A 22,861-nucleotide genomic window follows, 5' to 3' on the forward strand; every position below is an offset into this window, starting at 1 on the left:
CCTCTAAAGTCCCCCCTCAGTGGTACACAGGCTCTACAACGATGCCATGTCTTACTACTGTGAAACCACAGAGGTTTAGGAGGGATGCACCATGTTTGTTTGTATTCAAATGCACATCTTTAATTGAAAGACAAAGAAGGGACAGAAAATAGCACTTCCTCTGAACTGCTTAAAGGTGTCTATTTCTCTCTCATTGTACAGTTTAAAGAATTTATGAAAGTTTACCTTTTACTTTTGTATTATTGATTGTTTGGTGAACTTTTGTTCTGTAAAATTACACTGTAAACAGTATGCTGTGTCCAGGCTGTGTGGTTATCTCACCGTGATCTGATATGATCATAATGTTGGCACAGCGGTGCAGGTTTCTCTCCAACAGGCCATCCATCAGCATGCCCACAATCTTGTCCACATTTTCCAAGGCCTGAACGACCTGAAGGCACAACAGCATTTAAAGCTTTCACATAGTTAACGTGTTACTGCAGCAGGAGAACAATATTCAGCTTAAACAAACGTCTATCTTTAACATCCACCTCCGTAAATTTGTAAATTCAAATTTAAGTTCTGCTATTGCTGTTTTTATTTGATTCTGATTCTGAAATCATGTAAACACCTCAAGAAATACTGGCTTCAGCAAAAGTAAAAGCAAAGTAGAACACCTAAGGAATCCATCGGTACAAACCATGTCATGCTAGCATGTCGGGAAGATTGCTAAATAACGCTATGAAGTTGTGCTAAATTTTGGCGGGGAAACACTGTTATGGCCATTTTCAAAGGGGTCCCTTGACCTCTGACCTCCAGATATGTGAATGAAAATGGGTTCTATGGGTACCCACGAGTCTCCCCTTTACAGACATGCCCACTTTATGATAATCACATGCAGTTTTTTTGCATTGCAGTACAAATGTGTTATTTTTGCCTATTCTAAAATTATGTATTTGAATATTTCTGCATACTGGGGTCCCTAAACAGTCTTGACTTACATAAATTGGGTATCACTGTAAAGCTGAGACTCTTGTGGATCCAATGAGCCCAACTGTATTCATCTGTGATGATATTAGTCCCCATAGGAGACACTGAAACTTCACTGTATAAAATGACCTGTGGTGACCTCTAGGATAATCACAGCCTCATGAAACTTTACAGCCACAAACTAGAGACCTAGAGCATTCAGAGGATGGATGGATCAAACTAGAGACCTAGAGCATTCAGAGGATGGATGGATCAAACTAGAGACCTAGAGCATTCAGAGGATGGATGGATCAAACTAGAGACCTAGAGCATTCAGAGGATGCAATTCTTGCAGAAATCTCCAAATGTCAAAAGTGTTTGATAACAAATCACAGCATGTTTTTTTCAGTGGTGTTCCTCAAGGTCTTGGTGTCTTAATGTGGTATTTTGGAGGGATTTTTGATCATTTTCATCAATTCTCGAGTGGTAAAAAATGGTTAAATTTAGCACCAAATCTGTGTATCAACCCAAAAATGGCTGCAACAACTTATGAGACATAAGTATTATTTATTTTAATTAATTAATTCAAGCTGCATCTCAAATGAATCTCCAGGTTTCCAGTTTTCAGATGATGTACACCACTTCTATGTGAAATCTACTGTTGACCTGCTATCTCCCCCTAAAGACCCCCTATACCAACCTAAAAAGGACAAAAACGTGTCTATGGTGAAGAGGGATGGGGTGTAAAAGGTTAACCAGCTCATAATAGCAGGTTTAATGTTCAGTGACAGACTAACCTGGGAGCTCGCTGGCCCATGACGATGTCCTGATTGGTCAGGTTCATCCAGGTACAAAGTGTAGAAGTCAGGTCTAAAATCACGAGACAACAGTTCAGTGTGATTTTTGAAGGCGACTCACAACAACATGATATTCATTAATGATAATGAAGAACGTGTGATACCTTTCTCCCTGAGGTAAACTGAGCCATTCAAACACCGTGGACAGTCTCTGCTCAAATGTAATGGTCCTGTGCACAAAAAAAGGCTCCATGTAATTTATGAACACATTAATACACCACTATATTATGCCATTAATGTTCTTGTCATAAAAGTATGTAATGTAGTGGCATCACTCTTACTTGTCAAAACGCTTGTAAAAGTCTGGGAAGGTGCCGTTGATTGGTACATCTGAGCCGGGCCAGAAGAAAGTTCCTGCTTTCAGCTTCTGACGCATCGCAGTGAGCCAGACCTGAGAGGAGGAGGAGAGGAGAGGAGGAGGAGGAGGAGAGGAGGAGGAGGAGGAGGAGGAACAGAGGAGAGGAGAGGAGAGGAGAGGAGAGGAGGACGAGGAGAGGAGAGGAGAGGAGAGGAGAGGAGAGGAGAGGAGAGGAGACGAGGAGGAGGAGAGGAGAGGAGAGGAGAGGAGGAGGAGGAGAGGAGAGGAGAGGAGAGGAGAGGAGAGGAGAGGAGAGGAGGAGAGGAGAGGAGAGGAGAGGAGAGGAGAGGAGAGGAGAGGAGAGGAGGGGGAGAGGAGGAGGAGGAGAGGAGAGAAGAGGAGAGGAGAGGAGAGGAGAGGAGAGGAGAGGAGGGGGAGAGGAGAGGAGAGGAGAGGAGAGGAGAGGAGAGGAGAAGGCAAAAGAAAATGAGGAGATGAGGGAAGAAGGAAATAATTGAAAAGGAAAAGAGAAGAGGAGATATAAGAAGAGAAGAGGAGAGGAAAGGAGAAAGGATGAAAGAAGGGGAGAGAAGAGTAGAAAGAGGAGAGGAGATTAAAAAAGAGGAGATGAAAGACGAGAAGAGGAGACGAGAGAAGAGGAAAGAAGATGAGAGGAGAAGAGAGAAGAGGAGAGGAGAAGAGAGGAGATGATAGAAGAGGAAAGAAGATGAGGAGAGGAGAGAAGAGGAGAAAGAGGAAAGGATAGGAGATGAGAGGGGAGGAGACAAAATGACAAGGAGATGAGAGGAGAGGAGATGAAAGAAGAGGAGAGGAAACAAACAGAGGAGATGAGAGAAGAGGAGAAGAAAGGAGATGAAAGAAGATGAGAGGACAGAAGAGGAGAAAGAGGAGAGGAAATGAGAGGAGATGTAAAAAGAGAAGAGGAGATGAATGAAAAGGAGAGGGGAGGAGATGAAACAGAAGAAGGGGAAAGGATATGAGAGGGGAGGAGATAAAAGAAAAGGAGAGGAAACAGAAGGAGAGGAGAGGAGATGAAAGAAGAGGAGAAGATAGGAGAGAAGAGGAAAGGAGATGAGAGGGGAGGAAACAAAAGAAAAGAAGAGGAAACAAACAGGAGATGAGAGAAGAGGAGAGGAAAGAAGAGGAGAAAGAGGAGAGGAAATGGAAGGAGAAGAAAATAAAGGAAACAGAAGGAGAGAAAAGGAAAAGACAGGAGACAAAACAAAAGGAGAGGAGATGAGGGTGTGATCTGAGTTCATGAATAATTCAGACCGACTGATCTGCAGTAGACTAATACTTCATTCATCTCAGTCCATCACAGCAGCCGTGTTTAGTCCATTAGGATTAAAGAGTAATCCCTCACAGCCCAGAAGACTGATGGAAGTCTAACTGCACATCTTGATGTTAAATCGATACCCGTTAGACTGATCTGCAGGTAGAAGTGTTTTATTTATGCAGCAGGCTTGTACGCGTGGTTTTGGCAGATGCACTTAGTTGTATTGGTTCATTATGAAAAGAATTCATTCCAGGAGTCATTTATTTCTCCTTCCTTCCTGGAAAGTCATGTGGCTGCTGCTGCTGAGTGTATTTTCAAGAGGAGCCGCCTGTCACACAGCTGAGGAATGAGATTTAAGAGGCCTCCCGTTTAAACGGGAACCACAAAGCGTCTAAACAAGCTGTCATTTAGCCCCGGCACGATCCATAATTATATCAAGAAGCTCATTACGTCGGGGGGGAGCTGAGCACAATGCTTCATAATTCTTACACAAGACAAGTGGCTTCTCTTGATTCATGTCAGGTTTTCCACAAAATCAGGGCGTGTTAACTTTCACATGTTGCAGAACAATACCATCTGGCTCAGACTGCTGTGGTCTTGCTCAACAAACTCTCCCAACGTGGTGGTTATTAGGTTACAGCCATGGGACTAATATTCACTGAGATTCACTTACTGGCTCTCCTTGGTACCATTTTGGGTTGAATTTCTCGTTAGTTTTCAAGCTGAATAAAGCGTTTTGGTTCACGTCATACATCTTGTTGTCCACAATCCCATGAGACTCGGGATAAAGACCCTGCAGATAAAAAAAAACACAGAGTCAAGGTGAGCTTCAGGGATTTAAAGTGATTACGTCCTCTCTCCGGTCTTTCTAACCTAAATATTGATGGTAACCACAGCAGTTTACTTTAATTGCAGGTTCTGCTGTCAACCAAAGAGAGGTGAAAGCCGCTCTGTAAGCCCCTCAGCTCTTCTGTTGCTGCTCCTCTCCACCAGCACATGTAAGCCATTAAGCCTCCGCAGTAACCTCTATACTCCTGAGAAGAGGCGCTGAGGGAGAAGCCCCAAGTTTCACAGTTGCCTGATGAACTGGTACACTAACAGCAGTGGTGGAAAGTAAGTAAGTATGTGCTAAAGTAGAATGCTGAGGTATTTTTCAGTGAGAAATATTGTACTTTTTACCCCATTATATTATGACAGCTAAACATTAACCTTTGACCACCAAAATCAGTTCATCCATGAGTCCAAGAGGTACATATTAAGCAGTTCCACCAAAGACACATTTCTTCTCTAAACTTCTAAGCAGAACTTTGTTTTTCATTTCTTTCCTCTCCTATTAATCATCTCACGACTCCCCAGATTTATCTTGTGACCCTTGAGCTGGGGACACACCAACCCGACATCAGAGAACTAGCGTCGACAAAGGGCGCCTGTTGCGTCGCCTCACGTCGCCTTTGTTTTGGCCGACAAGTTGCACCCGAACACGCCGCAAAGACTATAGCCGACGGCCAGTTAGCACGCACTGTACATTCTGCTTGGCTTGCTTTCCTCACTTCCGTTTCTCTTTTTGTGCACTGATTCGTTCAAGCTGAATGCGCCAATCGGAGTGATTTCTCTCACTGACGGGCGGTGCTGACGATTCAACATGCTGAATCGGCCGAAAAACCTCCTACACGGGCAGACTAGAGCCAACGGGGCGGAACACACCGCAAAAACTAGGCTGACAGACGCTCACCGATGCACCAAGCTGTCTGAATGCCGACCGTCGGCTTGGTGTGTCAGGGCCTTTCAGGGGGAAGCGGAGCCTTCTGCGGGTGGACGGCGGCGCATTCGGTCGAGGGCCCTCCATCGCCGCCACAGCGGGGTACCCGGCGACAAGTAAAACCGTGAGCCTCCCTTCGCTTCGGCGGGGGGAGCCACGAGCCTTCTCGTCGTCCCTCCGGGGCCTTCGGGATATGCCATTCGACTACGACCTCAGATCAGACGAGACAACCCGCTGAATTTAAGCATATTACTAATCGGAGGAAAAGAAACTAACCAGGATTCCCTCAGTAGCGGCGAGCGAATAGGGAAGAGCCCAGCGCCGAATCCCCGTCCGACGGGCGGATTGGGGAAATGTGGCGTACGGAAGACCGCTTGCCCGGTGTCGCTCGGGGGCCTGAGTCCTTCTGATTGAGGCTCAGCCCGTGGACGGTGTGAGGCCTTGGTGTGTCAGGACTCCTAGGTTGGGAACCTATGGACTAAACGACTTTACATAAAGTAGTTCAAATTATCTCCACCTCAATTAGCAACAGTAAACCACTACTACTTGTGGATTCTTGCATCAATCTAAACTACAAATACCAATCCAATTATGTAATACTGTATATAATATATGTATCAGTCAGAGGGGCTATTTCTCTTTAGAGCGAGTACTCTTTGATACTTTACTCTCAGTACATTTAGCTGTAAATACTTCTGTATTCAATGAAGGACTTTTACGAGTTCTTTTTCCACCACTGACAAAACAAGTCAGACAAAACAATCTGTCCAATAAATCAACCCGTGACTCTGTGAGCTGACCAGAGGAGACTTACAGTCACTATGCTGTAGTGGTTGGGGAAAGTCTTTGTGGGATAAACAGGCCTCATGTGTGGCGTCGTTGTTCCGTTGTTTCCTGCAACACAGTTTAACGTTCAGTCACACCGGGATGCTCAGTATAAACCACGAAGAGCTGCGAAGTCAACATCGTCGGTGGACTTACGTAACTTGTTGATGACAGGAATGTGGCTGCTGTGATCTTTCAGGTACTCGGCCCTGAAACCGTCCAAGGACAGCAGGATGAGAGGAGGCCTGGAGAAGCTGGGTGGGACACAGAGGAAGAGTGGACAGTGAGGTAGGTTTGTGAATGGGAAATGGAATAATTACTCAACAGGAGACATGGATATCTTTGGCATCAGTAGTGTTGTACAGTAGGTCAGTGTAGAGAGAGGACAAAGCAGCTCTTTGACTGAGGAGAAATCAGAGACCACACAAACACACTGAGGAGGAGGACAGGAAGAGGAAAGTGACTCAGAGACTAGAGACTTCTGTTGTTCCCCAAAGTGAGACATGGCTCCTTTCTCTGGGAGCACTACATTAGTGTAATTATCTGCATAACTTAAGCTACAGAGGGCTGGGTATTAAAACTCAACACTGGGAATATCGACCAGAAGTATCCCAGTCAAGTAACGCAGGCTGGCGTTAAATGATGGTCAAAACTACGAGCGATCCCTCTCATGTTACACATAGTCACTCATATATTGTTAATATAAAAATACATTGTATAATATATTGTATAGTAATAAAATGTAGGACAACATGTGTCAATGTAAATGATTTTAAAGCATTCCATTAATTTATATCTAATTGGACTATGAAATCAGGAAATAATAAAATATTTTATGAATGAATGAATGAATGAATGAATGAATAAATAAATAAATAAATAAATAAATAAATAAATATATAAATAAATAAATTGACTGATATTCAAATGGGGAACAAAAATAAGAATTATTAATAAAATATATTAACTAAATAAAGTAAATAAAATGGTCTAATTAAAAATGGGTTTATATATAAAAAAAAAGACATAAAACAATCAATAAATACTAGGGCTGTCAAAGTTAATACGTTAATAACAAATGCAGTATCTGTGAGAGTTTCTGGACAATAATTGTCATTGTTTTGTGTTTTTAATTGATTTTCAATAGTAAATATATAATACATTTGCATAAAACAAGCATATTTGCCCACTCCCATGTTGATAAGAGTATTAAATAGTTGACAAATCTCCCTTTAAGGTATATTTTGAACAGATAAAAAATGTGTGAATAATTTGCGATTAAATATTTTAATCGATTGACAACCCTAATAAACATCTAATTTAAAAATAGATAATAAATAATAATAATAAATATATAATACAGGCTATTCCTTTTTCCATTTGCTTTTTCATTTACCGTTCATGTGATAACTTGCAAAATTAATCTGTTTATTTTAAAAAACGAACACGTAAAAGTATGTTTTCAATCAGCACTTTCCAGAGGAGTTTCCTCTTTGCGTGTAAAGGCCAAACCACGCATCAGAATAAAAGTGGGGTTTGCCAACAGAAACAATATAAACAAAACCAAGAGAACGAGTGACTTTGATATAAAAAAAAAAATGCAGACATAATTCATTTGTTTAAGATATTTTCAAGCCAAAAATAGCTTCATTTGGAGCCACAGGTTTTCTTTTCCATCGTCTAATGACTCTGTCTGGGGTTACTCCCTTACCAAAGCAGAAACACACACACATGTGACCACACACTCATGCACGCAAACACACTCACACTCACCAACACAAGCCTGATTACTCAGAGTCATTAGTCTGGTTTCCATAGAGATAGTTACTTTTCTTTCCCCCACAAAACCAACACCGTCATAAAAAACAAGAATCTTGTGTTTGGGTTATTTACACACTGACACTGACAGAAAAGCCTTTCTATTTTTCTCTGTGGTTGCAGTTTTATTTCCACTAAGAACTCCCTACTGGGAACAATGGGCTCAACTCAGGAAATCTGTGGGAGTTACAGCTTCATTCTCAGCACCGAAGCGTGATGAAAGATATCGTAGAGAGAGAGAGAGAGAGAGGAGAGGCGGTTATCAAAACTAGCCCAGCTGAGATTTGAGGGATTATTTTCTGTTACAACCACATCAGTTCTCACATTACACCAGCAGAACAAGAGTATTATATTACCCAGGTGGACACATTGACTCTTGAATTTCTTCACCTCCTGTCTGCAGCCAGACATCGCCTCCAGCTGGAAAACAGGAAAGTTGTCAGTAAAAAAAGGTTTCCAGTTGCATTTAGTATATTTTTATGACCTACAGTAACACACAATACTGATGCCAACAAAACACCAGACTAAAGAACCAGACTGTTGGAAGATAAAATGTGTTAGGACTGTGCAGAGAAACCTTTAAAGCCCCTGAAAACTACCAGGAAATTTACCATTTAGATTCAAAATCTCTTTTGCAAGATAGTGCTGGCCAAGACGGCAGCATATTAAGTTTCACTTAAAAGAACAAACAACAGACTTAAAGCAAAAGAGTTAAAGGGGACATATCATGCTCATTACCAGGTTCATGCTTGTATTTTGGATTTCTATTAGAACATGTTTACATGCTTTTTCTCATACTGTCTGTCTGAATATACCTGTATTCACCCTACGTCTGAAACGCTCCGTTTTAGCGCCTGTCTCTTTAAGGACGGTCCTGAAAAAGCCCAGTCTGCTCTGATTGGCTTGCGAGAAAAATATAGCGCACCTTTGCAAACGTAGTTTCTCAAACTATGGGCGTTATATTGTAATGAGCCTGCATGTGACATAGGAAGGGGAGTCAAATCTGAATGACTTGTTGAATCACATGTTTTTTGATCAAGACAGCCCACAAAAAAACTGACTGGGTTGTCTTATTTCACAGTTTGTGGGTTGGTAGGCACTCTAGATACACAAATATATGTACACAAGCATTGAAAAAGTGAGTTTTTCATGACATGTCCCCTCTAAAACAAACAACATAAGAATATATCTTTATAACATTAAATATTCATGACCAAATAAGCAACAATCCATTGCAAGGGAATACATTTTTGGTTCATGTATGATGCCGTTTTTCTGCAGGCGCTTAGGGCAGACTTGCTAATGCTAACGCAATGTGTGAGGCAACAACTGGGACTACGCCTACGGATAGCCAGTGTTCTGCTTTTTATACCTGACGCAACAGTTGCTACCACAGTCGACATACGTACTAAACCTCAGAGTCTTGCTTATTTTATCACGGTCAGAAAGGGGTCTGGAAAGGACTGGACCAAACTTCTAAATCCAAGCAGGAAGATGCAAGCTAAGAAGAAAAAAAACATCCTTATTTATTATTTATTAGAGGTCCAGTGTAGGATTTGGCAACATCTAGCGGTGAGGTTGCAAATTGCAACCAACTGAAGCTTCTCCCATGTGCCAAGCGTTTAGGAGAACTACGAAGGCCGATGCGAAAATGCCCTCTCTAGAGCCAGTGTTTGGTTTGTCCGTTCTGGGCTACTGTTGAAACATGGCGGAGGAGAAAGAGGACCTGCTCTGTGACAAAAACAACGATGCTTATTTCCAGTTGATTATACACTAAAGAAAACATACTTATTAATATTATATTCCATTTCTGCTAATAGATCCCCCTAAATGTTACACACTGTTCCTTTAAGAGTTCATCAGGCCTGTGTAGATATGGTTTGACCCGATTTGATCGACAGTGCTGGCAATGGAAGGAAACACTCCCACGGCTGTGTCTAGAAGATAACCCCCAACTCTCACAAGACACGCTGCCCGCGTAACCATAACCATCTCATGAGAGTTTTGCAATTTAGGTGTTACCTTCTGGACAGAACTCTCATCCGATTTTGAGTAAAAACACACAAATACATGACATCACCTTTTTTCCAACTGAGTGCTGCCCACTTCAAACAAGTGAGAAAAACGAAGACAAAAATCTCTCGTGTAAAAACACTTTGTAAACTTTGTCAGGAGTTCTTGTCTACATGTCGTAGTCATAGCAACGAGCTGACTGAGAAAATATGTTTCCAGGGCCTTTAATGTATAAGTTGATGGAATTATTGAGTCATCTCAGTGAAGAGGAAGTGAAAGTGCAGAAATGCCACATTGTCACTGACATCATAAGATGACTAAAGACCGGGAGAGACTGAGTGTTCCCTGTGTACTTCCTTGTGAAGTCTTTCCACTGTTTTTTTGAAGCTAGAACAGAGCACATCTCTGCGGACCACATGAATATGTTGCGTAAAGGCTTAAATGAATAACAGCACAGACAGACTCCAGGAACAAAGACTAAATACTCAATCATCACATTTTTAAATCAGAACAAAAACAGGGAGAAAAAAACTACTAAAATAGCTTTTCATAAAGAACTGTGATCATTTGAGACCACTTGAAATAAGAGAGTCATTATATTAGACTCATTTAATTTACTTAATTTGAGGGAACTACAACATCTACAGATTTTTTAAACATGCATTAATACATTTTTTTAACACTTTATGGCAGTAAACACAAAACTAATATATGTTATGGTGAACGCTTTAGTAAACAGTTGCCTATTTACACATCCAGCGGACATTAGTATTTATTTGGAGTCGTGTTTCTGACCATTTGACAAATCTAAATCCAATATTTACACTTCTAATAGCTCTCCACCAACTCCTGAAGGAAATGTCTGTCTCTTTGGCTGCTTAATTCTCCACTATGTTCACCAACTACTAGTCACTAACTGTGTCAGCCTGCAGAGTCAGGTGATAAATCTCTGTTGGGTCGTCACTACATGTAACAAAATGCCTCTCGGATCTTAAACTCAGGGGCGGTAACATGAATGTATACAATTTGGGGTGACTAGCTAACCCGACCAATCATATAAAACCACACTTAACCGTTAGCTAGTGGGTAGCTAGCAGAGCAACATCATAGTAAGAGGTGTGTGTTTAGATTTCAGCTGGCAAAAACTTTGTTTACATTCCCAAAGAATGAGGTCTAAATTATATATTTCACCTCCATCCTCCTCCTTCTGGTCTAAGAATGTGGGTGAAGCTGTCTACAGCTCTGTATCATGATGTATTAAAGAGGACCTGTTGTGCTTTTTCTCTTTCCTTCAGTGTGTTTTATAGTTTTTTTGTGAATGTAAAAGGTCTGCAAAGTTACAAAACCCAAAGCTCAGGCCAAAGGGAGTTAATCTCCCCCACAGAAACACTGCTCCTGAACTGCCTGAAACGCCTCGCTTGAAGTCTTCTTCCGTAACGTGGTGATGTCACCAAGTAATGCTTAGTTCACACTACACGACTTTAGCCCTGATTATCCGCTGCCCGACAGTTTTTGTAGCTCCTAGACAAAAGCCCCAGATCAGAGGCAAATCGGTGTTGGTTCGTCGCTCCAACATAGTTCCTTGAGCGCCAGACCAGTCGCCGAGAGGCTTGCCGACGCTCGCCGATGCCTCGCAGTCATCGTTCCAGATATCTAGCATGCTAAATATCTGGAACTGTCGGGGACTCCGGCCACGAGTTACAGCCAATGAGAGTGCAAAACACGGGTTGAGGGGGAAACCTGGGGGAGGAGGGGTCGCCTGTAACAATAGGAACCTACTGTATGTGTTGCATTTGCAACCAGGGTTGGAAATTAGCACCAGCCACCAGCCAAATGCTGGTAAAATATGCAAGTGGTTGCAAGATTTGCTTCACTCAGCAGCCATAAAAACAATGGTAATCTACTGATTGGCTGGTTGATTTTGGAATCGACCAGCCACAGTGGCAGGTAGACAAAAAAGTTAATTTCCAACAGTGTTTGCAACACGGAGCAAAGTTTTTGTTGCACCTAGAGTAATAAATAGTAAAAAAAGAGGGTGGAAACCGGTGGAAAAGGATATTTTGTGAACACATGTGCCAACAACAACATCAGCAATAAGCCTCAATATGTTCTCGTGTGTGTTTTCGTGAGAAAACATAGTTTGGAGACCTCATCGGAGATTCCTCCCGGTGAAAGATCTCATCGTGTGTGACCCCCTGTTGCCGGTCAGTCATGCTGTGTGAAAGCCGGAGGAGCTAAAACAGAGCATTTCAGAAAGAGGGTGAAAAGAGGTGCTGCAGCACAGCCGGTATGAGAAAAATAAAGTGTTTTTTGAACAATAAAGCATGTAAACATGTTCTAGTAGAAACCTGAAAATAAGCACAATAGGTCCGCACAATAGGTCCACACAAATAAGGGATGTAAACATAGGACGATGCTGAGTTTTTGGTGAGGAAAAGTGGGATAAAAGTCACATAAATAAATGACCCGGAGGAGACGAGTGTGTCTCATTTTTGATGTTGCAATAAAGTGTGATTTGAAAGTAAATCCTCAAGTATTTGTCAAGGACAAATAAAAGCTTTTGGAAAGAAACTATATCTTGCTCAAGACATTCCCACAGACAAGGCGACTCTATAAGCAGGAAGCTTTGGACCACCTCTTTCACCTCTCAAGCAACCGTCCTCCCAATATAATCTGTCAAGTCTTGCTGCTGACTGGACACATGACAGAGGGAGTCTTAGCATGTCGGTGAGAAAGCCCCTCCTCACCGCCTCTCGAGGCCAGCAGTGTGGTTTGGACCCAACACGGGGATGCTCTGTCTCAGGAGACAAGTTGCTGTGGTCTGTAATCTACGGGAAAACCCGCTCTCAGCATTAAATACTACATATTGTCAGCCCTCTAGGAAGTAGAGTTCTGGGATATTTTTATTTCTTTTAATCTGCTTCCAAAGGCCTCACCAAGAAAGCAGCGTTACGAAAGATGTAGAGGTTCCAACAAAGCTGCATACATGTGCCAAAATAAGAGTCTGGGTGAGTGCAGAGTCAAGATTTATTCTTCCCATATGGCTTTCATGTTAGCTGGGTGGGAAATATAAGTTAAAGGGAAATGCCACAGCAGAGAGAGAGAGAGAGAGAGAGAGAGAGAGAGAGAGAGCACCCCGCCCAGGGCTGGGGACAGCAGCCCACAGTCACCACCGCTGCCCCAGAAATGGAAGAGGGGTGTTTTGGCACGGCGGTTTGCAACAAAGAGCACACTGACGCCGCTGCCCACGTCTAACCAGAGGGAATCTATAGCTGCAGAAAACATGCCAGGCTCGGGTGAACATTCCTGTCTCGCTTAAATGTGTGTTTCCGACGCGTTTTGCAACAGTGAGGCAAAAAAAAAAAGATTGGATCGCACCACCCTGACAGAAACATATCCTGAGAACAAATCAAATGCAGTCTCACATTCACCTCTGTATCTCTACGTCACCGACTGGCTGGTTGGAAACTTGACCCTCCTTCACTGCTGCTCTAAATACTTCCAGTTTAGAGTTTCCGAGGGAGTTAGCAAACTCTATAGCTACACTTTCTGGTGGCCCAAACAGCAGATTTGTAGCCTCAGAAAAGCAACTGACAACTTGTATCTTCACCAGCCTTTACAGAATAAGTGCTCCAAAATGTAACCTGAGGTGGTTATTTCTGTCTGCCTCTCTTGTTGCAGCTAAAGTATCTTCATTCACTCTCTGCGTTGTGCAGTGAAGACCGCGGCTCACAGAAAATATAATATGGTATCAGTGATATTTAAGTAAAAGCAAGAGCAGATGAATGTTTTGAGATTTGGGTATGAAATCTTACATTTGTGAGAATTGTTGTAATTTTTTAAAAGGCAAAAATTGGCATTGCGATGGGGTTCAAACTGTTTGTTTCCATTTCCTGGAGCAGCGCTTCAAAGATTTTACAAATTAAAGCCCATATTTGTATATTTTTATGTGACTATCTTTCCAATTATTTTGATAGTATATGTTTTTGTCTTCAGAAACATAAGATGATCCCCCTGGAAAATGCTTTCTAGTGCCCCCCGATCAAATCAACAAGTTTTTGTTATTTTGTTTCTTTCATTTATTATCCCTTTGTGTCCGTGACAACGGTCAGACAACTGTCAAACAAATACAACCACAACAAGATACATTACAGTGTAAAGGGACATTTAACCGCAATGTGCTCTTCAGAAACATCACCAACAATCAAGAACTGAAAGGCGGGTGCTTCTGCATTCTTTGCCGTTTTTTTTTCCAAATGGAAACACTCACTCAGCTGTTAGCAAAAAGCAGTGACGTAGGTTACCAAAGTCAGCTTATCAATATGGTTATGAATAATGTGAATGCTAGCAGTAGCTGAGTCAAAGTTAGCTGTGCTAAGTTTGGAAATAACTGAAAGGGTTAGCTCAGATTTTTTGAAGTGCGGTTGTACTCCCGTGTTCTGCGAGGTAAAATTCCTGTTTTTGTGAATGTAGTCTGGTGGCTTTGAAGAGAGCGATATAAAAGCTTTAGTTCCCCGTTGGAAAGGGCTGTCAGGTAAAGAGGCTGCAGACAAATGTATTCATTGTCTTCAAAGCCACTGGACCAGATTCCATTCACAAAAATAGTAATTTTACCTCACACCTATCATAAGAACACTGCTGTCTTTAAAACAATGTGTATCCTTGAGGTCTAAAAAGTGGGTTGAATGCATTTCTTAACTTCTAAAACATTTGCTAAACCATTTAAAAAAGCAAACAAACTGAAACCTTCCTGGCTTGTAGTCTTCCTCTTGCTGTATTTTGCTGGAAACACAATCAAAAACATGCTATAGCTGTAAAATCAAGACAGTGAAACGGTCATCAGTGCCTACCTTTCACATCACTGCTCTTGCTCAGTGCGATCGCCAGAGCCAGGATGGTCACCAGTAAGCACAGCAGGAGAACCTAGAATCCAGAGAACAAATGTCAGGATGTTAGTTGAAGTTAATAAAGATAACTATTTATAAATAACATGCAGCTGAGCGATCAAACATGACTGAAGGTGTTTAGATTTAACTCTGGTGAGTAGAAGGTAAAAGAAACGAAAAGTCAAACACTCCATGTTGAATAATGATCAACAATGTGCTATTGTTACAAATGACACCATTTCACCTTGTAGCTGTTAGTAACTACCTCCAAACTTGAACAAACAAGCATCAGATTTCAACATGATGATATTTTATTACGGCCTTGGCAAAAAGCGGATTCTCCTGGCGCTGTAGACACGCTCTAGTGTCAGCTACATGCCTCGTGACCATAATATAAACATACTGCAACCGACTTCTGGCTCCTCGAGAGAAGCAATAAATCAGCACGCTCTGAGGAGTCATAAACAACAGATAGTGTGCTGCAACTTTATTAGAGCTATCCACGCTAACCATGTTGGCTCTAGAGAAGGCAATGTGGGTCGATCGGTCCACCACTTTGGAACTACTGAAACTATCGGATGAACTGCCACGAAATTTAGTACAAACATTCATGTTCCCCAGAGGATGAATCCTACGGACTTTGGTGATCCTCTGACTTTTCCTTCAGCACAACCATGAGGTTACAATTATGGCTGCAACGGACCATCTTCTAGCTAACTATTTTCATTGTTTTAATTATTTTATCTAATAATCGATTAGTTGTTTGGTCTATAAAATGTCAGAAAATGACGTCCTCAAATATGTTGTTTTGTCCACAACTCAAAGATATTCAGTATACTGTCATAGAGGAGGAAAGAAACCAGAAAATATTCACATTTAAGAAGCTGGAATCAGAGAAGTTGGGCTTTTTTTTTCTTAAAAAATTACTCAAACTGATTAATAGATTATCAAAATAGTTGCTGATTCATTTAATAGTTGACAACTTAATTGATTAATCGTTGAAGCTCTAGTTACAGTAGTGTTTTTAGTGAATTGTTTTGACAACTATTGAATATTGTAATAGCTGCTGTGATCCCCCAACTTCTCATCTAGAGCCATCATCAAGACAAAATTTGGTTTATGACCAAATACCTAAAAAACGAATGTAATTCCCATAATCCTCAGCTGTACTGTGTGCTTACTAGAAATTAGCAAATGCCAACATGCTAAACTGAGATGGCTAACATGGTGAACATTACCCCTCTAAACATCACCATTGTGAGCATCTTAGCATGCTCACGTTGGCATTTAGCTCAAAGCCTGTGAAGCAGGCTCATGAGAGACTTCAAAGTGAGACTTTATTCAAGATGGGATAAGGATCTTGCAGCACTGAGCGAAGGTGGGCTGTTATTTATTTCTTTTACCCTGCCCTATATAACCTAATCATTCCCACCTTCCTCCATACAACATCTCCAACTGTCTAAGTGTTGGTCTTGGCTGTCTGTAATTGAAAAGTCAAAATAGGACGTAGACCGAGCTGCTTCTTTATCAGCTGCTCGGCTCATATCTGCCCAGAGATGGCTGCTCTCTGGGGGGCGACGGGTTTGTAATTAGAGGGGCGTTTCAAAGAAGTCTGAATCAGTTTCTTTAGAGAGATGGGTGTTCAACAGTCTTATCATTGCTGCTTATTTTGAAGCCCCTGCAACACCCACACCAGGCCTGCAGCGGTTTAATTAGTGTGGAGTTTGAAAGCAGGTATTTAAAAAAAGTGTTTTATCCCTTTAACCATCTTGTGACCCCTCAGTCTTATCTTGGGAGCACGTACTGTACTGTACTGTACTGGGACCCGACCAGAAAGGCTGCTGGAAGTGGAGCTGTAAATGCTTCCTCATCACATGACATTGACGTCTTTCTCTCCTCTCATTCTACAAAAACATTGCATCGTGACGTTTCTCTGACGCACACCCTTTTATGAAGAATCCCACTTCCTCGTAGGAGTCATCAAATGTGTATCTTATCTCACTGAATCTTGACAGGGCACAGGTACCATTAAAGTTGATTTATAGTAGTGAAGCTTATTCATATTTTCTGTCCTTATCGTTTCACCTGTGTTTTCAATTAAAATGTAGAATATAAATCCTCCTTTTTTTTTCCAGTGCAAACAAACGTATCTCTACTCTGTTTTCAAAACTAACACTTAAAGAGGACCTATTACACTTTTGAGCTTTCCCCCTTTCCTTTAGTGTGCTATATAGTTTTTGTGCATGTAAAAGTTCTGCAAAGTTACAAAGTCCACACCAAAGGTAGTTACTCTCCCCCACTGAAACACTGCTGCTGAACTGCCTGAAACGCCTCGCTTGAAGTCCCGCCTTTTCTTCTGTAAAGTGGTGATGTCACCAAGTAACACAATACATAATACCTGCCTAGCGGCTAGTTTGGCACGCCCTCTAACAAAGCTAGTTAGAGCGGAGCTGGAGCAGAGTCTGAAGAGTTGACCAATCACAATAGAGTGGGCCAGCTGACCAATCAGAGCAGACTGGGCTTTTCAAGAGGTGGGGACAGGAGCTCAAACAGAGCGTTTCAGACAGAGGGTGAAAAGAGGAGCTGCAGCACAGCCGATGTGAGAAACATAAAGCCTTTTTTGAACATAAAAAAACATGTTTTAATGTATACAAGTATGCACCTGAAAATAAGCATAATAGGTCCTCTTTAAAATAAAGCTAAATAATACATATGAATCCAACAGAAGCTCACTTGTAGGAGAAAGTTTAAACCATGGTTGATATACACAGGGAACAAGTTAAGTTGTGGCTTATTTTTCTTTGTTTTGAGACAAATCCAACCCTCTGACTCAACACTAGATTATATATATTTTCATGCTGTGCTCATTCGTGCCCTTTAATTTATTCATTTTAAAAGCTGTCTCAAAAGCAGGAATGTGGGAATCATCACCCATGAGTAATCCATTTAGTGTGATTCAAGAATTCCTAGTAGACGGGTATGAAAACGTGCTGTCTGAGTACGTGCACTTATTTTCTCCAGCTATAGGTGAAGAGAGAGGGAGAATAGACAGAGACCTGGATTGGGAGAGACGTGGTCTTTGTGGTTTGTGAAAGTAAACAGTCTGTCTGGTGGAAACCTTCTTGTCTGACACTGAAACACACGACTACTTTCAGTTTTGTCTGTATTATCTATACAGTATAATAACCTTTGGACTGTTGGGAGTCAAACTGTGACAGCACAACAAAGTCTACATGTAGACTCAAGCATGAAACATAAACTAATGAGTAAACTAATGAGTAATCCTCATGTCAGCCCTGTTTTCTGTCTTTAATCCAAAGATGCTGCAATCATCTTTTTGCAAGATCTTAAATAACGCTGCAGTGTAATAAGTACCAATATTACTAACAGCTATTAGTTGCTGTCTGCTTGGTGGCTGATGTGTGTCAGGACGGAGTATTTTATTGTCTAGACTTTACCACATGTGTATTTAATCAGCTCCAAGCAGACAGCAGCTGAAAACACTATAGTGTCTGTGGTTTAAACTGGAGTTTCCTAGTAAATAGTTTGAAAGGTGTGTTTACTGTCATGATTTCTGACGGTATATTTCGAGGTAGAATATATAATTTATTTAATTCTTTTACTGTACATTTTTTTATAACGTAGCTCTGACCACAGCTACGTAAAGGCAGAATACGAAAAGTCACATTTTTCTTTTTAATTCTTTCAATTATGGTTTTAGTCTTCACGTAAAGCCTGAAATGTATCCCAGATTTAGTTTTTCTGTAGAGTGTGTGTGGTTTGACTCAATGCCTCAAGGAGCTGTGGACAATAAAGGCTGCTGTTGTTTCTGAGACTTTTCCTCTGTGACGAGAATACAATTCTGAGGAATACAACCAAAATACTCATTCTGTGGTCCAGGCAGATTCTCATCCAGATAGATGGACAGACACAGTGAGGGAGAATACTGATTTACAGCTAATTTTGATCCAAAAACAGCCGTATTTGCCTTTGAAATGTGACTAACTACAACATAAACAGTATACTGTATGTCCTGTACACATGCTGCATGGAGGCCACGTTTATCCAAATAACCTTAAAGTGCCATAATGTCAAATGGGAACTGATTCTCTGATCTTAGCAGGGTTAAAAAATGTCAAAACAAAGATCGAATACTATAATCGATTAATGATTGATGGTTCAGGGTTGTCAAATATGGGAATTTTCTCGGTCTTAGATTAGAATAAAATGTAATATTTGGGGGTTTTGAATTGTTGCTCGAACAAAGCAAACTATTTGAGGACAACTCTTTGTGCTCTAGGATATTGTGATCGCCATTTTTCATTGTTTTTGACATTTTATAAACCAAACAATTAAGTAATTAATTAATTAATTAATCAAGAAAATAATCAACGGATTAGTTGGTAATGTAAATAATCGTTATGTTGCAGCTCTAAAACTAAACTTCTGCTGACATTCTTCAATAATAAAACAACAAAACACCTCTGTGTTTACTGCCTGTACAGTATGTGTCCCTCCCCTGCAACCTCTCCCCAGCGTGGCCTTAAAAGGTTCAGTCCTGCTTAATATCTGTAGATCATGTCATCTTTCCACCTGCAGAGACACTTCTGGCCTCTGTCTCTTTGCACCGGAGTGAAAACATTTGGTTTGCACATTCACACCGAGCAGCACTGACAGTCTCGACTGTTTGACAACTCTGGATTAATCTCACTGAGAGTAAACAATGTGGAAATGTAAACCTGAGGCTATGTGTTTTTGTTCCTGCTGATCAATGACTTCCCCTTATGATAAAGTCAGATACAGTAACTTGGGCCGCGACTAACGGTCCTTTTCATTATCAATACATTCACGATTCATTGAGCAATCATTTAGTCGAAGAAATGTAAAATAAAATGTAGAAAAGCTTCCCTATAAAACCAAAGTGACATCTTTAAATGTCTTGTTTGGTTTGACCAAAAGTCCCAAACCCAAAGTTATGCAGTTTACAATCATATTTGATAAAGAAAAGAAGCAAATCATCTATTTCCAGAAGATGGAAGCAGAGAATATGTGGCACTTATTCACTATTTTGCACTGTATGATGTAATGTACTTTGTCATATCTATTGTTGCTGCGGTGATTCAATGTTGTGGTCTTGTTATGCATGTGAAGCTGCTATTTGAGCCTGTCTTGGCTAAATCTCACTTGTAAGAGAGGTTTTAATCTCGATGTGACTTCCTAGTAATAAAGGTTATACATATTTTTGCTTGCAAAATGACTGTAACGATGAATCAATTATAATTTCTGATGATTTCTTGTTGTTGTTGATGATGGACTAATTCTTCCAGCTCAAATATAAACTGTAAACTCAGAATGTCACTGAGTTTATGGACAGCTTTCAAGTTTATAGACACATTTTATAGTCCCACAGTAACACTATAAAGCCTTTTGAAGATACAAATAACATTTAGGTGACTTTATAAAGTTGTTTTCGATAATATGGTTGCAGCAAAACCCAATTTGTGATTAAAAAAAAGCACTTTTTCTAAAAGAATCAGCTGTAATATTTTACTGTAAGAGTGTGAAAGTGGCATTCAATTATAGTTTTCAGTGTAGAGTTAGAGAGGAGTTATGTAGGTGGTCAGACAGGACATGGAGGTATAGGTATTAACTGTATTGAACATACCACAATAATGATTTTCTTCCTCTTCTTTCCCCTCTCAGTGTGTCTCCTCTGACTCTCCAGCTCTGGTGACCCAAACAAAGAAGCAGCCTGTTCAGCTGAGCGCTCCTCTCCTTTGGTTACTTCCATGCTGCTGCTGCTGCTGAGCTGCTGAGCTGCAACCTCCTGCCAGTGTTTTCCAGGAGGGACTGAGGGACAGGCAGAGCTTCACCCAGTGTTGAGGAGAGTAAACGTCATACTGCTGTGTAGGATATGACCCCTCTGCTCCCATTGTAGCACCGCCTTGTTTCTTAACGTCTCCAAGTTTACAGCAACAGCAGCAGCATGTGATTGATCTGAGAGAGAGAGAGAGAGAGAGGCTGATTAAAGAAAGCAGAGTCGACCTCAACAGTCTGCTATTTTATTTTGGCTTTAAGTGTAATTTTCCAGGGAGTCTGTTCACCAGTAAATCAGATGTTTGGCCACTTTAGAAAGGAGTTGGAGCTGTGTAATAACAAAATAGACAATAGACATATTATGTTTATACGTGCTTCAAAAGTGCTAATCACATGTAATTTCTTAGCTGCAAGATGAGAACAAACAGACAAGCAGCTGGAACTTCAATAATAACTTACTGTAGAGTGATGATGAGTGCTGCTGCCATCTGGTGGTCAGACTGGAGTGGTGCAATAAGTCTTTTAACTGCCATTAAAAAAACACAATAAAGCACAATTTGATATTTAGTTTTGATATAACGTTAGAGAATTAACTACATAACTCTTAAACAGGGAAGTTTCACAGTATTAAGCGTGATTAGATAGTTTGAAATTGACAGCTAGTGTCTATTCAAACAGAAATTCAATTCTAAAAATGTTCTCTAAAAAGATGCTGAGAGTCTAAGATCGAAATTCTTCTATTGCACCAAAAGCAAAGGAGGTTCACTTTAAGGTTCTCAATGAAATATATATAATATACCCCTCTTATCTGCTGAATTGTTAAGAAACCGTTTTGGTTTTGATCACAATAACTGCTCTCTGTGATGAACACATTGAAACTACAGAACATTTATTTTATGATTGTATTTTTGCTAATGCTTTCTGGGATGATTTGCATTATTGGTAGTCCACTAAATTTGTAAATGTTTCTAATCTAACAAAGGGAAATGTTATTGTAGGAGCTAAAGTCTACTACTGTAGCTACTGAGGTGCTTTTCGCTGTAGATGGTCCTTTAGTTGTCTGTTGTGCTGAACAACACTGATCCTGAGTCCGCTCGTTGGTTTTACAATAATAGTTCATTTATTCTTAATATGGTATTAAGGAAGCAAGTCCAGTTACCATAGCAACGAGTACACAATAATAACACAGCAAACAATTCAGCGTCCCTGCGGTCAAAACCCTTTACCCTTCCGGGCTAAACCCTCACGCCAACAACACACCTCCTTACCTGTCCGGGTATATACCTGTGACTGGGTCAGTCAATTAACACAGTGCCACCTAGTGTTCCTAAAAGTGAATTACATCCCAACCTCAGTATGTCAGCATCATGTTTTGGCTCTTACAGTTATATCAGATCCCGTTACATGACCTGGCAATCAATAATCCATAATCATTAAATAATAATAAAGTTTTTTATACATAAAAACAGATTCCTGAAATCAAGAGCAAATGTCTCTGTTTTTCATCAGGAGCTGTGTCTTTACTTTTCATCTCTGAAACATATGAAGGAAAAGAAATTTCAATGTTAGTTGAGGACCTTAACCTTACAGAGAACCCCTATAGCACTATTAGAACTATTAGATCTATTAGACCTATTAGAACTATTAGCGCTATTAGAACTATTAGAACTATTAGAACTATTAGAACTATTAGCACTATTAGAACTATTAGCACTATTAGAACTATTAGCACTATTAGAACTATTAGAACTATTAGAACTATTAGAACTATTAGAACTATTAGCACTATTAGAACTATTAGAACTATTAGAACTATTAGAACTATTAGAACTATTAAAACTATTAGAACTATTAGAACTATTAGCAGTATTAGAACTATTAGAACTATTAGAACTATTAGAACTATTAAAACTATTAGAACTATTAGAACTATTAGCAGTATTAGAACTATTAGCACTATTAGAACTATTAGAACTATTAGAACTATTAGAACTATTAGAACTATTAGCAGTATTAGAACTATTAGAACTATTAGAACTATTAGAACTATTAGAACTATTAGAACTATTAGAACTATTAGCAGTATTAGAACTATTAGAACTATTAGAACTATTAGAACTATTATCAGTATTAGCACTATTAGAACTATTAGAATTATTAGCACTATTAGAACTATTAGCAGTATTAGAACTATTAGAACTATTAGAACTATTAGAACTATTAGCACTATTAGAACTATTAGAACTATTAGAACTATTAGCACTATTAGAACTATTAGCAGTATTAGAACTATTAGAACTATTAGAACTATTAGCAGTATTAGAACTATTAGAACTATTAGAA

At 40.3% G+C, this 22,861-nt stretch overlaps 1 protein-coding gene and 1 long non-coding RNA gene across 2 annotated transcripts in view; one reads left to right on the top strand and one right to left on the bottom strand.

The window, feature by feature from the left end:
• The window catches only part of enpp1 (ectonucleotide pyrophosphatase/phosphodiesterase 1), a 39,116-nt gene extending 18,365 nt beyond the window's left edge, over positions 1–20,751 (bottom strand). The window contains exons 1-10 of the mRNA XM_037750722.1: positions 20,367–20,751; positions 14,666–14,738; positions 8,159–8,222; positions 6,141–6,238; positions 5,974–6,053; positions 4,074–4,193; positions 2,087–2,196; positions 1,910–1,975; positions 1,746–1,818; positions 322–430 (exon numbers count right to left, since the gene is read on the bottom strand). Coding sequence (XP_037606650.1) covers positions 322–430; positions 1,746–1,818; positions 1,910–1,975; positions 2,087–2,196; positions 4,074–4,193; positions 5,974–6,053; positions 6,141–6,238; positions 8,159–8,222; positions 14,666–14,738; positions 20,367–20,492 — 919 coding nt within the window. The 5' untranslated portion in view covers positions 20,493–20,751. The remainder of the gene's footprint in view (positions 1–321; positions 431–1,745; positions 1,819–1,909; positions 1,976–2,086; positions 2,197–4,073; positions 4,194–5,973; positions 6,054–6,140; positions 6,239–8,158; positions 8,223–14,665; positions 14,739–20,366) is intronic.
• LOC119476986 lies at positions 5,202–11,359 on the top strand. Its single transcript, XR_005204147.1, has 3 exons — positions 5,202–5,605; positions 7,555–7,559; positions 11,348–11,359. It is a non-coding gene; the product is annotated as an uncharacterized LOC119476986 (long non-coding RNA).
• Positions 20,752–22,861: the final 2,110 nt, after the last annotated feature.

Source organism: Sebastes umbrosus, chromosome 18 (genome assembly GCF_015220745.1).
Source record: "Sebastes umbrosus isolate fSebUmb1 chromosome 18, fSebUmb1.pri, whole genome shotgun sequence".
In the NCBI taxonomy this organism is placed as follows: Eukaryota; Metazoa; Chordata; class Actinopteri; order Perciformes; family Sebastidae; genus Sebastes; species Sebastes umbrosus.